This window comes from Diabrotica virgifera, chromosome 7 (assembly GCF_917563875.1).
Source record: "Diabrotica virgifera virgifera chromosome 7, PGI_DIABVI_V3a".
NCBI classification, from domain to species: Eukaryota; Metazoa; Arthropoda; class Insecta; order Coleoptera; family Chrysomelidae; genus Diabrotica; species Diabrotica virgifera.
In genome coordinates this window covers 223,721,512-223,738,646 of record NC_065449.1, presented here as the reverse complement: position 1 = coordinate 223,738,646, position 17,135 = coordinate 223,721,512, and the positions used below count along the sequence as shown (strand labels likewise).

Sequence of the window (17,135 nt, the reverse complement as noted above, 5' to 3'; positions counted from 1 at the left end):
GCAAGAATCTATAAAGCAGCAATTAGACCTATATTGACATACACGGCGGAGATAAGACCTGATACATCTAAAACGAGACGACTACTAGAAACAACAGAAATGAAAATACTCCGACGAATATCAGGGAAAAGTCTGTTGGATAGGGAGAGAAGCGAAAATATAAGAAAATCATGCAATGTAGAAGACATAAATGGATGGATGACAACACGGAAACAGGAGAGGAAGGAACACATTAGTAGAATGGCAGAGGATAGGATAGTACGATCAGCAGAAGATAAGTCACCAAATGGACTAATAAGTATTGGCAGACCAAGAAAAAGATGGTGCGATAACTTAAACAATTTAGGAGTCTAATGTTGAAGAAGAAACAGGCTTTAAAACCTACATACAAGAAAGAAAAAGAAGAAGAAGAATTTACATAAAAAGCTAACCTCATTCACAGTTGCTAAGGAATTGTTTTGCTTAAATTTCCGTAAAAGTGAAATAAATAACAAAAAGAAAATATTTTATTTTCAAATATTTATATTTGATTTAATTCAGAGAATACTTTGACATTCAATTATAAATGATTTATCAGATTTTGATCTACTGTTCTGCTAGCTTGATTATCAAGTTAACTGAACATGCGATAACTGTTAAAGAAGAAGAGCAATACATTTTTTCTTGGATTTGCATTTAATTCAGATAATACTTTGGCATTCAATTATAAATGATTTATCAATTATTGAACTACTGTTCTGCTAGCTTGATTATCAAGTTAGCAGAACATGCGATAACTTTTAAAGAAGAAGAGCAATACATTTTTTCTTGGAACATTAAATTTGCATTTAATTCAGAGAATTCTTTGGCATTCAATTATAAATGATTTATCAAATTTTTGAACTACTGTTCTGCTAGTTTGATTATCAAGTTAGCAGAACATGCGATAACTTTTAAAAGAAAAGAGCAATACATTTTTTCTTGGAACATTAAATTTGTATTTAATTTACACTTAATTATGGTATAAGGATAACTGTGTTCTGCTGACTTTGTCCTGCTAACTTGATGGGCGTGAATATTTATAAACAAAACATACTACATAATATTACTAAATTTTATAATTTATTTCTTTCTTATACCGTTTTAACTATTTATAATGGGAAATAAGCCACAATATTATTAAAAAATGATTTTTATTAACGTTTCGACGCCCAAATCGGGTGTCGTTGTCAAAATACAAAATACTACTAATATTGTGGCTTATTTCCCATTATAAATAGTTAAAATTGTAAAAATGCCACAAGAAAATAGCTTCAGAACAACATTTCTTATACCGGTTATAAAAATATTGTATAAAAATGAAACAATTTTAATTTTATCTAGGTGAATTGTATTAAGAAATATTTTTGTAGATACATACATAATATTGTGCAATCATAAATATACAGGGTTGCGGAAAAGTCTGGTAACACGGTAATTTCTCGAAAACAGCTAGAACGGTTTTTATGGATTTTGGTAGGTGAGGGTCTTTTAATGCGACCGATATTGTAGTGGTAATTACATTGCTGTCAAATCTTCCGTTTTTCTGGAAATCTAATGAACTTTCTTATTTCAAATGAAACACCCTGTATATTTTTTGAGTTTTGGAATTTTTAAGGTATCATATACTGATTATTTTTCATATGATATTCCTTATATCTAAATGCCATAATTTCGGAGTTATTGCTACATTTATTAAAAAAAAAAAAAATTAAACAGTTTATCAAAATCAATTTTTTTGCCCGTGTAGACATTATTTTCGTTTCCTTGAATCATTGTGAACAAAAAAGGTCTTTTGTAATTTTCTTCTAAACTTAATAATCGTTTCCGAGTTAAAACTGAAAACCTATATAAATAAACAATTTAAAACTGAAAAAATCGGAAAAAGACGATTTTCTAGGTTTAAAAATACAAGTAAAAAACATTATTTTTGAAACTACGAAGTGCCTAAATTCAAGTTCGAGCCCTATTTTATCAGCTACAGATAAGCAATTTGGTCTTGTTTTATTTTAAAATATTAGTTTTTAGTTGTTATCTCCAGTTCTCTCATATGCGCCTCATTAATAATTAAAAAAAAACAATATTATAGAATAAAACGTGCCAAAAATTCTTATAGGTATCTGATAGGAGACGGTTTGATCTTGAATCTAGGTACTTTGTAATGTCAAAAATTATTTTTTTTACTTATGTTTTTGAACCTTGAAATCGTAATTTTTCGTTTTTTTTTTCAGTTTTAAATCGTTTATAACTCAAAAACGATTAACTTTAGGAAAAATTACAAAATATCTTTTTTGTTTCCAATGATACAAAGAACCTAAAATAATGTTTACCCGGGCCGAAAAAACTGTTTTTTTATAAATTGTTTAAATTTTTTAAATAAATGTTGCGATAACTCAAAAATTATGGCATTTAGATATAGGGAATATCATATGAACAATAATCAGTATTCCCTAAGGATTCCAAGACTTAAAAAATATACAGGGTGTTCCATCTGAAATAAGAAATTTCATTAGATTTACAGAAAACGGAAGATTTGACAACAATGTAATTACCACTATAACATCGGCCACATTAAAAGACCCTTACCCACCAAAATCTATAAAAATCGTGCTAGCGGTTTACGAGAAAATAACGTGTTGCATACTTTTTCGCAACCCTGTATAATGAAATTTTAACAAAAATGTTTTTTAATTTATTTCTTTTTCAAGAAAAATTATTTTATTCTCCAAATGGTCGTATCATCATTCTTGACCCTGCCAAATTTTCATATTTTTTCAAAGAGTACCAGATTAGACCCCGAAGTGAATATTTTTCTTCAGTCATAAATTTTCCATTTAGATTGCTATCAATACAATTGTTGTACCACCAAGCTCCTTCTAAAATATATAAAAAATTTTATTTTTAGCAATAGTTATAAAAAAATATTTCTTACCTCTTTTTTGTGCACAATTTCCATCACTATCTTGATCCTGATCCACATCAAAAGTTGTAAATTTTTGATTATAATGACCGATTAGAGAATTCCCCGCGTCACCTGAAAACCCACCAATTTTATTTAATATGTAGCCATCTTTTTCGTTGCCTATTGAGAACGATGAGTATTGGGCGTAATAGTTCTTTTTGTCCGTATCAGTCAATTCTACCAAGAGTTCGCTTGATTCAAAAGCTAAAATATAAGAGAACCTTGTAATTTGAGGATCAACGATTATTTTACATTGGTAATTAAAATACGAATAATAAAATATTTTACCTAGCTTAGAAGGTAGATATAATTTATTTACATTTAAAATTATTACAACAATAAAATGACAAGATCAGATAAAATTCACGTGTGATCTATATTAGTCCAGGAACCGAAGCTTTTCACCTTGCAATTTTTACAGAATGGCTCGATTTGCTTGAAAATTTGAGAATAAGTAGTGGATAGTCCAAGGATCAAAATCTATATGATGCCGAAATGCGTTTTTACCATGGGAGTAGTCACTCCATCTCGGGGTGGAAATTTTTTATTATATTTGGGCCGCAAAAGTTGATAAAAACGGTCATTCTAAGCAAAAAAATGTTCTATACATTTTTTTGATAAAATTAATAGTTTTAGATTTATTCGCTTTTGAAAGTGTTAGTTTTATATCGAAAAATCCATATTTTTCGATATATAGCGGAACCCCGATAAGTCGGCCCCCGATAACCGAAGTTCGGCTAACCCGGACCGATTTTCATTAGACACACATTTCAACAATAAAAATGTATGTAATATAATATTAGAGAGATAATAGGGAACTTGCACTAAAAAACTTTTTTGCAAAAAATTGTTAATTTATGTTTAAAAATGTTATATTCAAAATATTACGTCTTAACAATGAATAGTGTACGTACAACATCTGATCAAAGTTCTGCGCCTAAAATTTCCGTTTCAAACAACTTCAAAAGCGCGAGCTTGGGTCTGACGTCACAGGCCACTCTTATCGTTTTTGCCCGTTCGGTGGGCTATTGATTTGAGTGCAGTTTGCCATTGCCAGTTGTGCGTGTCGAATAACTGTGACGTTTGCTCGGTATTTATGTTATTGTATTTAGTGTAGTTTAGTGTATTTATTGTGTAATATACTTAATCAAAATGGAAAACAAATCTGCGCAATATAGGTAAGTACTGTATAGTGCCGGGATGCAAAAGCACAACTGTCAGAACATACAACAAACATTTTTTACTCTACCAAAAGAACCAAAACGTCGATTAACATGGCTAAAGGCATGCAGGCGAGATAAAAAGGATATTTCACAAAAAAGCATAGGTCTTTATGTCTGTGAGGATCATTTTGATGTAAGTATTTATCTAATTAGGTACCTATTTTCTACTTAAAAAAATATTAGTTATCGTTTCATGAAAAGTGCCTACTTATACTTGTTTATTTGTTGCAGTTGGAACAAGATATGGATAACTATATAAAATTCAAGATTATGGGTGGTCCCAAAATTATTAAGTCAGGTGTTGTCCCGCACATATTTGATTGTCAACCAGACAGAAAACGAGCTTTTTCTCAGCCTGTGAGGGAAGCAGCCCTTAAAAGGGTTAAACGACAGCTTCTTCAAGATGCCGCTTCAAAAGGTATTCAGTGCAAATTTCAAAGGAGTGTTACAGTCGGGTTGTCGCCATTGAAAATACATAATAAGGATGCAGGAACTTTAAAGACTTGCAAATATTTGAAGATACAAAAAGTGAATCAGGAAGTTCTGTATTTGAAGAGTATAGTGAATATAGTGGTAGTGACGACTGTTGAAAGTGATTCTTTACCTTGTGATGAAGATAAGAAAGAAGAGGAAGCAAAACAATTTAAAAGTTTGTCTTTGAAGTGTACAGTGATGGAGTTAAAATACAGACCTAAACTGTATATGGGGCTACCAGAATATGCATTTTACACGTTTCAATTAATGGAAAAATATTGTAAGACTCAAACAATGCATCTATTTTTAACTCTTAAAAATATAAGAACAGGACAAACATTTATGTCTCTTGGAGATGATTTCGACATAAGCGAAAGCAATGCATAGAGAATATTTGCAAAATATGTTCCATTACTTAGTAAATATTTAAGATCTTGTATTTTTAATCCCCAAGTGAGTTCAGTTAAATTAAATTTACCTTAGCAGTTCGAGCTCGTTATAGTAAAGTATTTTGTATTATCGATTGTTTAGAAATTGGAATTGAAAAACCATCAGATTCTGTTCAACAGTCCTTAACATGGTCTGAATACAAAAAGTGCAATACTCTAAAATATTTAATTGCTTGCACTCCTGATGGGATTATTAATTTTATTTCTACTGCTTTCGGTGGAAGAACGTCGGATACAGTTATTCTTGAACATAGTGGTTTTTTAAATGTTCTTCCACCGAAAGTGGCGGTAATGGCTGACAGGGGTTTTAAACACATAGAGCATTTGTTAGTTAGCAGATATTGCCAATTAATTAGATCACCAAGTGTATCTTCAAGTACAAAACTTACAAAAAGTGAAGTATTTGAAACAAAAAGAGTAGCTAGTTTAAGAATTCACATTGAACGAGTTATACGTAGATTAAGAGAATTTGCTTGCTTAGCCCCCCATGCCTGTATTGATAGCAAATTGATATCACATACAGATAATATAACAAAAATTGTTTGTGCACTCATAAATTTACAGTCAGGAGTAATATCGGGAAAGTAATTTTAAATTGATTTTTTTGTATATCTACTCAATGATTTTGTGATCGAAATATAAGGAAAATACGATCGAAATACTAGGAATTTTCAATTAACGACGATTAAAATGTACTATTGTTCTTAATCGCTTGCTTTTGAAAACCCCTCGTGAGTAATAGTACTTATACGTTATAAATACATTAGTAATTTCTAAAGATTTATAAATTTCACTTTAAAGTAAATAATCTGATTGTAGAATTATGCAAGAATACAAATAATAGCTGGTAATTTCCATTTAAATACGATTAAAATGTAATATACCCGTAATACATAATCGCATTGTTTCCGACTGCTAGCTAGCCCGGTTGACCGTGGCCTCTGAAGTCAGACGAATAGAAGGACGTTCAAGAGCCTCCTAAGATATTTGAATTATATAGCATTTTTAAAACGTCGTAATTAGCGTACGGGTTAAAAATATTTGTTTTTTTCGCATGCAAGCGTTGTAAGATCATGTTACCTTATGTTTTTTAATATTATTTTAATATTTAAAAATTTATGCAAGTTCCCTATTGGTATTTGTGTAACTTGCACTATATGATAATAACAATGACTCATGGCACAGTCTCATTGTTTCGGATTATCGGAAACAACAGGCACCTGTTATTCCTTTTTTTTTATTTCAAAATATCTTTCTTTGTAATGTTTAAAAAATACTAAAAGATTGTTTAAAAAATTCTTTTTTAGACAATGGTCTTAGTCTCCACTGTTCTTAAATAAGATAACATCGTTCCGATTGTGACCGTATTGTGTGTAGTACAGTCGTATTTCAATTATAACGGAGGTTATCTGTAAGTATACCGTATTTTATTAATTTTTACCATATTCTCCGGCTAACCCGGACTTTCGATAACCCGAATCGGCCGTGGTCCCGATTAATCCGAGTTATCGAGGTTCCACTGTACTTACTCATTTACGATTCACTCATAACTTTTGCCGTAGAAAACATTTTTTCAAACCAAGTTCTTGGGAATATTTAAACATTTTTTCGTATCTCTGATTCTAATCTATTCTGAAGAAAATGGTATTTTTACCAAACTACAAAAATTTATTATTCGATTTTAACTCCAGTTTTCTAATACTAACCATTCTAAGCCGGTCAAACTTCTAGAACCTATTAATAATACATAAATAAAGAAGACAAAATAAGGTCAGTGACTAACTTTAGTTAGGTGGTGATTATGGGGTTGTTCGCTGAAAAAAAAGAGGGTCTGACATTCTTTTCATTATAGGTCACTTAATTTTTGAGCTAGAGACGCTTTTTCTTTCTGGAGATAGATATGTTTAGATGCTTTAACTTAGTTTGAACAAATTATCCTCGAAAAATGTATAGTTTTCCCGTCTTTTGACCTTGAAATTACAATATTTACCATTTGACGAAGAAGAGCTAACATATTATAATAAAGTACAGTTCGATTACTATTGGTCTTAAAGAAAATTAAAAAAAAAACGGTTTTGTTTATTTTTTCAAAGAGTAGGTACCTTTTTGTTCAGCAAAGTTGTTTTGATAAAACGAAAACTTTTTGAGTTATTAGCAGAAAACTGATTAAAAACATTGATTTTTTCGATATAAAACTAATTTTATAACGGATGAGTGTTTTTAACAACTTTTGCGGTCAAAATATAATAAAACATTTCCACCCCCGTAATGCGGTGGCAACCACCCCCATGTTAATAGCGCCTTTATGCATCATATAGATTTTGATCCTTGGACTATCCACTACTTATCCTCAAATTTTCAAGTAAATCGATTCATTCTGTAAAAATTGCGAGGTTTTGTCCTATTTTAAGCTTCATTATTTACTTGGACTTATAACATCACACATGGTTCTAATTAATCTTAATACATCGATTTAATGTCGCTCACTTTATAATTTTAAATATACAAACAATGTAATTTAGAGGTTTTTACACATATTGAAGTATCTAGTTCCAAATACTTATACACCGGAAGTTCACACTGATGATGGTCAGTTTAGGCCGAAAACGTTTTGTGTTTTGTAATTTTCCACTACCTTGTGGAAAAATGTTAAGGAATTTTTAATAAATTCATATACTTATATACAACAGAAATGTTTACTTCATTACATGTTGTTTTATCTAATGTATAGAACCAACTACAGGGTTTACTCTTTTTAAAGTTTTGACTGAATTAAGAATTTTAGGAGGCAATAAAAATCCAAATTTCAGAAAATCCGAAGGGGAAGATGAAATAACAGCTGAGGCACCCAAAGAGATGGGAGAGGTAGATACAGAAGTAATAGTAGAATTAGCAATGAAATCTGGAATACCGGAAATTGTCCAAATGAATGGGTTAAACTCACCTTTATTTCCATATACAGGGTGTAGCATTAAGAATGTCCAATATCTGAGTTGTAGATTCAAGACCTCAAAATATTAAGATTTAACCCAAATCACTTAAATAAAATGTGACTCGTTACTGAGTTACAGGGTGTTTTATTTAAAAATTTAAAAACATTATTGTACCCAGTACTTTAAAACTATTTGACATATCCTTTTCATACTAAGCAGAAAGTGTAGGTACTCTGAACACTACTAAATTATAATAAATAAACGTTTCTGGCTGCTACCAGAGGCGTACGACAAGGGGCAAATATTGGTTCACACTTCCCAAATTCTACGCCACTGGCGAAATGGCTATTTTAGCGCAATTTTTATATTCTCCAATACTCTCTATGTAAATAATATACTCTTCACTCGTAACTATAAAGTCATCAGTTTTTGAAATATTTGAAATTATACATGTAACGGCACAGTTATTTTGATTAATATATCGTGCCGCTTAATTTTTAACTACAAATATCTCGAAAACTAATTATTTTATCGTTAAGAATAAAAATATATTCTTCATACTACACTCATCTATACTCTTTGAGCGAAAATCAATGTTTATTTGTGAAATAAACATTTATTTCTGACAACAGTTTCCTGAACAGTAAAAGGTGCTTTAAATATAATAAATTACATACCTTCTTCCTTTTTGGCCAATTAATTTAATTAAATTTTTTTTTGAACACCCTGTCTAAATAATTATTATGATAATGTTTATATTACTGAATAGAAAATTGAATACCCTTTCAAATGACCTGCCAGACGACCCATATTCCCTATTTAAAAATAAGGTGTTCGTAACGTGGAAGGGAGGCGGTTGACAAATGACAGATGTATGTATCGTAAAAATGTGTCTCCCTTAGAACAAAAATCGACCTGTTTCGGCATTTCCTTAAGATCTAATCTTCTTCTTTAAGTGCCATCTCCGCGGCGGAAGTCGGCAATCATCACAGATATTCGTATTTTAGAGACAGCTGCTCTGAAAAGTTCATTTGATGTACATCCGTACCACATCCTCAGGTTGGGCAGCCACGATATTCTGCGTCTCCCTATTCTTCTCTTTCCTTGAATTTTTCCTAGCATAATCAATTGGAGCAAGCTTTATCGCTCTTCACGTGTAATGTGTCCGAGATATTCCAATTTTCTTGTTTTGATGGTATTTAGGATTTCCATTCCTTTATTCATCTTTCTCAGAACCTCTTTGTTTGTGACGTGTTCTGTCCACGATATTTTCAGAAATGAAAGTACAACCACAGCTCGAATGATTCTAGTTTTTTCATTGATGCATCATTCAAGGTCCAAGCTTCAATTCCATAAAACAAAGTCGAGAAAACGTAGCACCTAGCCAACTTAACTCTTAGCTCCAACTGTAAATCTCTTGTGCAGAGCACTTTTCTCATTTTGTTAAAATTTGCTCTAGCCTTTTCTATTTTGATTTTGATTTCCTGTAAGTAATCTCCTGTGGAGTTGATCATTGTTCCAAGGTATGCATATTGACCGACTCTTTCGACATTGGATCCGTTTATGCAGAGATTTTCGTTATTTATTTGAGTTTTCGATATTCTCATAAACTTTGTTTTCTTGACATTCATTGTTAGCCCGCATTCTTGTCCAAACTCTACTATTCTGGTCATCAGCCTCTGAAGATCCCCAATATTTTCAGCTAAGATGACAGTGTCATCCGCATATCTAATGTTGGGGAACTCCATTTAGCTTTATTAAATAAAAATAAAAATATTAAAATCTAATAACTACTGCCAAATATCGAGGTGTACTCTTTTATTTGGCCCACCTTGTATAATTTCTCCTCTTTTATCTGGACTTGAGTACGAATAAATACAGACCAGCATTAAGTGTAGAGCTGCTCAGTTTACACCACACCTATCTGGATTGAAAAGAAACTGCACTCAGCAACTTGAGGCTTTAATAGTTAAAGAGCAATTATTACTTATAATCTCATATTTTATTACCTGTCATTAGGTGAATATTTTCCAATCCAATCCAAAATTCACCCATAAGATCACCAAATCCGAATTTATAGTCTCCCCAAGGTAGGTAGAATTCTTGAGATCCATCAAACCTCTTCTGAATATGAGTCCAGCCACCCCCTTTAGTTTCCATATCGCACAAAACAGCAACCGACTTGCCACTTCTTTTAGGTTTGATTATATACACACCTGACTTATTTTTACCTGAAATAGTAATAATCTAATGAACGATTAAATTTTTTAAAACTTTAAAAAGGGTAAACCCTGTAGTTGGCTGTATACGTTCGATAAAACAACGTGAAATGAAGTAAAAGTTATCCACGAGGGAGTGGAAGTACAAAACGTTTTCGGTCAAACTGACCATCTTCAGTGTAAACCTGGAAATAAGTGAACCACTTAGATTAAAAAGTAAAAGGTTGAAATTTGGACAGTTGAAAAAAAAATAGAAAATGTGGTTACTTCAGTCCAGTAAACAAGTAATTGTAACTAGCCACTTCAATGGGTGTAAAAACCTCTAAATTACATTATTGATACATAATATTGTTATAAAGTAGTCGATGTCTTAAGATTAAAAAGATCACATGTGTATGTATTTTACCCTTGCTCGAAAATTGCACAAGGTACTTGTGTTGTAGTGAGAGGTAAACGACCAATTGATTGCCAGATTGGTGACAGAAATGTATGACAAGATGTCAAAGGAAGGTAGGTAGATGTTTCATCTGTCATCCGAAAAATTTTTAACAAAGAGAATTAGTATTTGCCTTTATTTGGTATATTGAAAAAATGCAAATATTGAAAATGTTTATTGTGAGTTCAAATTTGTAAATAAAATTTAATGAGCTATAATAAAGACACTAGTAAAAACTGAAATTAAAAGCAAAAATCTGTTCATATACTATGTAACGTCATAAACTGTTTTTCAAAATTAACTGAGTGGAGAAAAATTAAATTTAAGTACGGTCTAAATTTTTTATCAATTCCTTTTTTCAACTATTACTGTAATGGTAGGGGAGCCCAAGCGGGGATTTTTGCAGTCACTCGAGCGCGTCACATTAGCATATGGTGAGAAACCTGGTACTCTGCAGATGTACCTCTACCATATATTGACTCTTAACACAGGGGAGTTCGTTAAGGGGGGCCCGAAAAAAAAATCTATCCTTAAAATAACTCGAAATTGTCAGATTAAGATAAGGTAAGTTAGCTACATGTAAAACAGTGTATATTTCAAAAATCTGACGATTTAACACAGGGGAGTTCGTTAAGGGGGGCCCGAAAAAAAAATCTATCCTTAAAATAACTCGAAATTGTCAGATTAAGATAAGGTAAGTTAGCTACATGTAAAACAGTGTATATTTCAAAAATCTGACGATTTGAGCCGGGCGTAAGGGAATGGGTGGGTCCCAAAGTTTCACAAGAAAAAAGCGAATATTTCGCGAAATGAATGACAGATCATTATGATCATGATGATAGATCATGGTGAATGATACCAAACACGACTTCCCACGGATAGGGGTGGGGGGTAAATTTAATAGTTTAAATACGAATCCCGCGATATTTCGCGAAATGAACATTAGATCGAAAAACTGTAAAATACACTTATTCAATATTTTTGAAAAATCTGTCGAATGGCACCAAACACGACCCCCCATGGATGTGGGGTGACATAACTACACGCGTGGCATACTTTATACGCCACAAGAAAATACACGGATTTGTTTATTTTTTTTTTTGAAAAAATACACTTAGTTGTTTTTTATAATCCTTATTCGACATCAGTGAATACTTGGAGTTCCTTCTCAGTAAGCCAATTGGGATTTATAACTGGAATCATGGAATAACTGGATTCCACGATAAATAAAATTGCTAATAAAAAATTTTTTTAAATGTGATTTTTTACGGGAGAAAATGTATTTTTTATCAAGAAAAATCTATTTTGTGCCATAATGACTAAAAAACAATTGAAATATTTACTTGTATTGCTACTTATATTAATTTAATCGTGGCGTATAATAAACTGTAAATAAACTGTAAACTGTAAACTGTAAATAATAAACTGTAAATTACGATCTTCTCAGAACGCCGATTATAACGAAACTAAAATCAAATTGTAAAGCACATTCCAGTGATAGGTTAGAGACATAAATAAGGTCAAAAATTAAATTTTTAAATATATTTGCAGTAGAATTCTTATATCTGGCGTAAAAAATACGCCAGCTGTATGTAGTTAATGTAATGTAGTTAAAGGTTAAATAGGAACCCTCATTTTTTTACGGCAGATTTGGATTCCTTACGTAAAAATAAGTAACTTTTATTCGAAACATTTTTCGAATTATGGATAGATGTCACTATTAATCGGGAAAAACGATTGTTGGAAATCGAAAATTAAATTAAAAACTGGCAAGCGCCCACTAAAATGGAAAACTTTACATAATTTTTTTTTGGTTTTAGGACATACTCTTTACAACTCAATAGGTTCCCAAAGCGCTCGAGTGACTGCACATTTAGCATACTTTGCTCTCCTACCATAACTAATAGATATAACGAAAAAAAAACAATAGTTTAGGTAAAATTTGATCTAATTTACCAACATAATAATATCTATTGTCACTCACTTCCATAGAAATTTGTTGATACTTTTGGTAGAAGAAAAAACATTTTTTTAATCCACATTATACCAAGAAGTGGTAAAAATGCTAAAATAGGAAGAGGGGGATTATATCAGCGAGCAGTAGGTCCATATACCCTGCATGAAATAAATAACAAAAACGGGCTAAGAATTATAGATTTCGCAACAGACAAAAAAAAGGGAATATTGGACACGCTTTAACAAAGAAATGGAAGACGATTTGTATGGGGCGCAAAGAAAAGGTTAAAACCCCATTAACGAATACAGAAGTTTAAATAAAATAGAAGCAGAACAATGGACCGCCTATACAGAACAACTATATAAGGAAGATACTTATAGTACCTGAAGAAGAGGAAGAAACAGGAAATGAAGACGAATCTAGCATAGACACAGAACTAGAAATCAGAAAAGAAGAAATAAGGAATAACATACGTAAATTAAAAAACAGAAAAGCACCAGGACCCGATGGGATACCAAATGAACTTCTGAAATACGGAAAAGAAAACTTAATCGAAAACATAGAGATCCTCTTTCAAGAAATAATATGTAGCCAGCGTGTACCAGACCAGTGGAGGACAAGTATAACAATAGCTATACACAAGAGAGGAAACAGCAAAGACCCTAGCAACTACCTTACCATTACCTTGCTGAGCACAACTCTTAAAATCTTAACAAAAATACTTGCCAATAAAATAAATAAAGAATACACAATTAGTGAGGAACAACAAGGTTCTCGGAAAAAATATGTCCACAATAGACGCCATATCCATAGCCAGACAAATTGCTGAGAAAGCACTGGAATATAATAAACCTGCATTTATGTGCTTTATATATCTGAATAAGGCCTTCGATTGTGTAAGTTTGGAAGATGTGCTAAGATTGCTAAAGGAAAAAAATCAGCCCAACAAGATTATAAGGATAATTAAAGACATTAATACGATGAACACAACCAGAATAAAAGTCGAGAATAACCTAACATCGGAAGTAGAAATCAACTCGGGAATCAGACAAGGGGATAGCTTGAGCCCATTGCTTTTTAATTTTGTCATGGACAAAATCATAGAAAATATCAGAGGTACTGGAAAAGGATATAAGATGGCGGAAAAACAAATAACAATCCTCTGTTATGCTGACGACGCAATCTTAATCTCTGATAACGAGGATAACCTACAGCAAATGACACAAACTTTCAATACAGTGGCGAAGAACTACAACATGAAAATATCAACAGCCAAGACAAAATCCCTGGTAGTGTCAAGGGAACCCATACGATGCAAATTAGTAATTAACAACGAACTAATTGAACAAGTCTCGAGATTCCAATATCTGGGAATCGAAATATGTAGTTATGGAGATGTTAAAGAGAGCGTCCGAAAGCAAGCAAATAAAGCAAATTAAGTGTCAGGATGTCTGAGGGATGTCATCTGGAGAAACAAAGATATGAGGCTGGAAGGGAAAGTACGCATATACAAATCATGTGTAAGACCGATCATGACGTACGCGATAGAAACAAGATGTGGCACAGCAGAAACCAAGAGGATACTGAGAACATCAGAAATGAGAACGCTAAAGTCAATAACTGGGAAAACACTGAGAGACAGCATAACGAACGACAGAAAAAGAGATCTCTGTAACATACAAGATATAGTACGGTGGGGAATACAGAGACGACGAGAGTGAAATCAGCATGTGACGAGAATGGACAGCGAGGGAATAGCCCGTATAGCCAGGGATTCGAAGCCAACAGGCAAGAGACCAATAGGAAGGCCCTTTAAAAGGTGGCGAGATAGCTGGCAGTCAACATCACAGCTACGAATACAAGCTCAAAATCGGTAAGGAACAAGCCAAGGGGCCTATTATAAGAAGAAGAAGAAGAAGAAAAAGAAGAAGAAGAAGAAGAAGAAGAGCAACAGACAAAATTATGATGATAGGCATTGCAAAATTTTCACACAAGAACACGCACAAACGATCACGTTTTAATAACAGCAAGACATGCTTTAGACATTTCAGATATGAGAAGTAACAAAGGGGCAAACAGCAATTCCGATCACAAGTTTGTGCTAATTAAATGTAAAAAAAAGTTTATGTCAAGCAAACAGAGAGATGTGAAGAAAAGTTTAAACATATGCTGATATTAGCCTTGTAGGGTTTTAAAAGAACCAGTTATAAAAGCTGCAAAAGTAGTAGCAGGGAAAGCAAAGAAGCTTACAAAAGTATGGTACGACATAGACTGTCATATTCTAATGGAACAAAAAACCAAGCTAGGCTTAAAATGCTGATCAACAGTATTAGCCAGGGAGGTAGTGTCAAATTTGACCGGAGCATTTTAGCATGGCTGGTTTCTCTTTATTTAGGTAGGTGTTCCAAAGCTTATTAACAAATGATGTGTCAGCTGGGCCAAAACCGGGGATTTTACCCAAGAAAAGGTGAAGCATGAAAGTTGATGGACAAACGCTACAACTTAAATGTCAAATATTTATATACGTTACTCAGAACAGTTAACAGCCTTGCTTACTTGGCACCTACCTTTCACTAAGGAGATCGGGGTTCAAATCCTGGCGCGGAAAATTCTTTTTGTTTTTTAAATTGAAATTTTATTTTGAAAAATATTTATTTTTATAATACCACGTTTTTATTATTTATACGGGACAATATAAAAAAATCTGTATGTCTTTTATAGAATCGCAAACTATGCATTTTTGGTCATAATATATGATTGATCTTAATAAGCAAATTTGTTGTACATGAACCTCTGAAGGTTCCTGAGTTGGTAAGACCAACAATCTAAGTGAAAAGGGAGATATTATTTGTTATTTTTTTGGACAAACTGTTTTTTCCTAATTTTATATGTTGTAGAACCGAAAGATACAACCCTAAATTTTCACTTTTCTATCACCAACCCCCATGTTTTAATAGCAATCTAAATATTTCCCTATTCTCTATAATATATAAACATGAATGTTTGTCTGTACCTATGTCTCTTATAGAATCGCAAACTATGCATTTGGTAGAAAAAAGTATAGGTACGCAATATTTTTTAGCAGTGGCGTAACAAACTCCGTCGAGCCCCCCCCCCCCCGCACAATTGGAAATGGGGCCCCTTTAAAAAGTTATTAAATGTGACTAGTGTAACAAAAACTTATATGTGTTATAGCCCAGTAAATTTACGTGATATACGGCGTTACCGTGTAATTTTCAGTGTTACCACGGAAGTGGTCAAGTCAATATTTTTCGAGTTATTTAGGAGTGGAAATATATTATTGTGTATCATTTTATCAATCAAAAATAGAATAAAAACTTTATTTTTTTAATATAGCGCGGGCACATAAATTTAATGCACCCTGTATATTGATTTGTAACTATTGATTATAAGTTAGTTTTTAAGCAGTGGGTTTATCCTTAATGAATTTTTCCCTGAAGAATTAAATAAGGTGATGTAAATAGACAATTTGTTTCGGGATTATAATTTTAAAACGATTACTTTGTTACGGGCAAGGCCAAAAGCCACAGGTAATTACTATATTTAGAAAATTAATGTAGAGAAAGTTGGATTTTTAAGGCTCTTTGTTTAAGCCCCAAGTAAATTTGTAGAATTCCCGAAAAGTAATTATCATGAGTAGAAGTATTTGTTTGGAAGGATGCATGGGTTTTTCGAATGAAAAAAGTGGAATGGGGATGAGAGAAGGGTGAATGTTCAGATATTTTGGAAAAGGAGATTATTATGTGACCGGCATCGGAGAAGAGCAGCCAAAGTTTTCGTGAATAGTTCAGAAGCAAGTACCAGTGGTTTTTAGATAGTGAAGAGTGTAGCTGAAAAGTTGAACGAGAGACAGATCAAATTGAGAAGAAATACCTCTTTGATTCTGTAAAGTCCAAGGGAGAGAATATTATTGTGAGAAAGAGAGGAGAGAATTTTGGAATTTTTGTAACGAGTACTGATCAAAAGAGGCCTGGTTCGTGTTTTGGAGAATTAGTTGCTGGTATGCTGCTGGATTGATGCTGAGAACGGAGAGGGCTTTGATGGATAGCCTAACATAATCAACAAGGAAGAGCGGTTTGGTCAATACATCATTGTGTGTGAATCAAAAGGTCAATGTTGTCGGGAACAAACCGATAAATATTTGTTGAATTAAAATTAATTTATGTAGTAAAAGTTTCATTGGGACAGTTATGCCCACAGGATTTAATTGATAGATTTTCAGAGTATTGCTTTTGACAATAAAAGATATTTGTATGTGCTTATTTATGGTATTTCTATTTATTTCATTTTCCTATTTTATCCCGATAAGGATCAACTAAGAGATACTGAAACCACGAGAAAGGATAAGTATAATCTAAGATAATTTAGTTATTTTTTTGTATGATAAAAAGGCACCCTGAGATTTTTCTTAATTTTATGTATGATTTGCCACAATTTAATAAT

The 17,135-nt window shown here is 32.4% G+C and overlaps 1 protein-coding gene across 3 annotated transcripts in view; it reads right to left on the bottom strand.

The window, feature by feature from the left end:
• Positions 1 to 517: 517 nt before the first annotated feature.
• Positions 518 to 17,135, bottom strand: part of LOC114334777 (fibrinogen-like protein 1) — a 35,853-nt gene continuing 19,235 nt past the window's right edge. Inside the window, exons 4-6 of one of the 3 annotated variants that reach the window (XM_028284870.2) lie at positions 10,069 to 10,290; positions 2,951 to 3,184; positions 518 to 2,894 (exon numbers count right to left, since the gene is read on the bottom strand). In XM_028284870.2, coding sequence (XP_028140671.1) covers positions 2,737 to 2,894; positions 2,951 to 3,184; positions 10,069 to 10,290 — 614 coding nt within the window. In that variant the 3' untranslated portion in view covers positions 518 to 2,736. The remainder of the gene's footprint in view (positions 2,895 to 2,950; positions 3,185 to 10,068; positions 10,291 to 17,135) is intronic. The other 2 variants (XM_028284871.2, XM_028284872.2) reach the window with 2 other exon arrangements.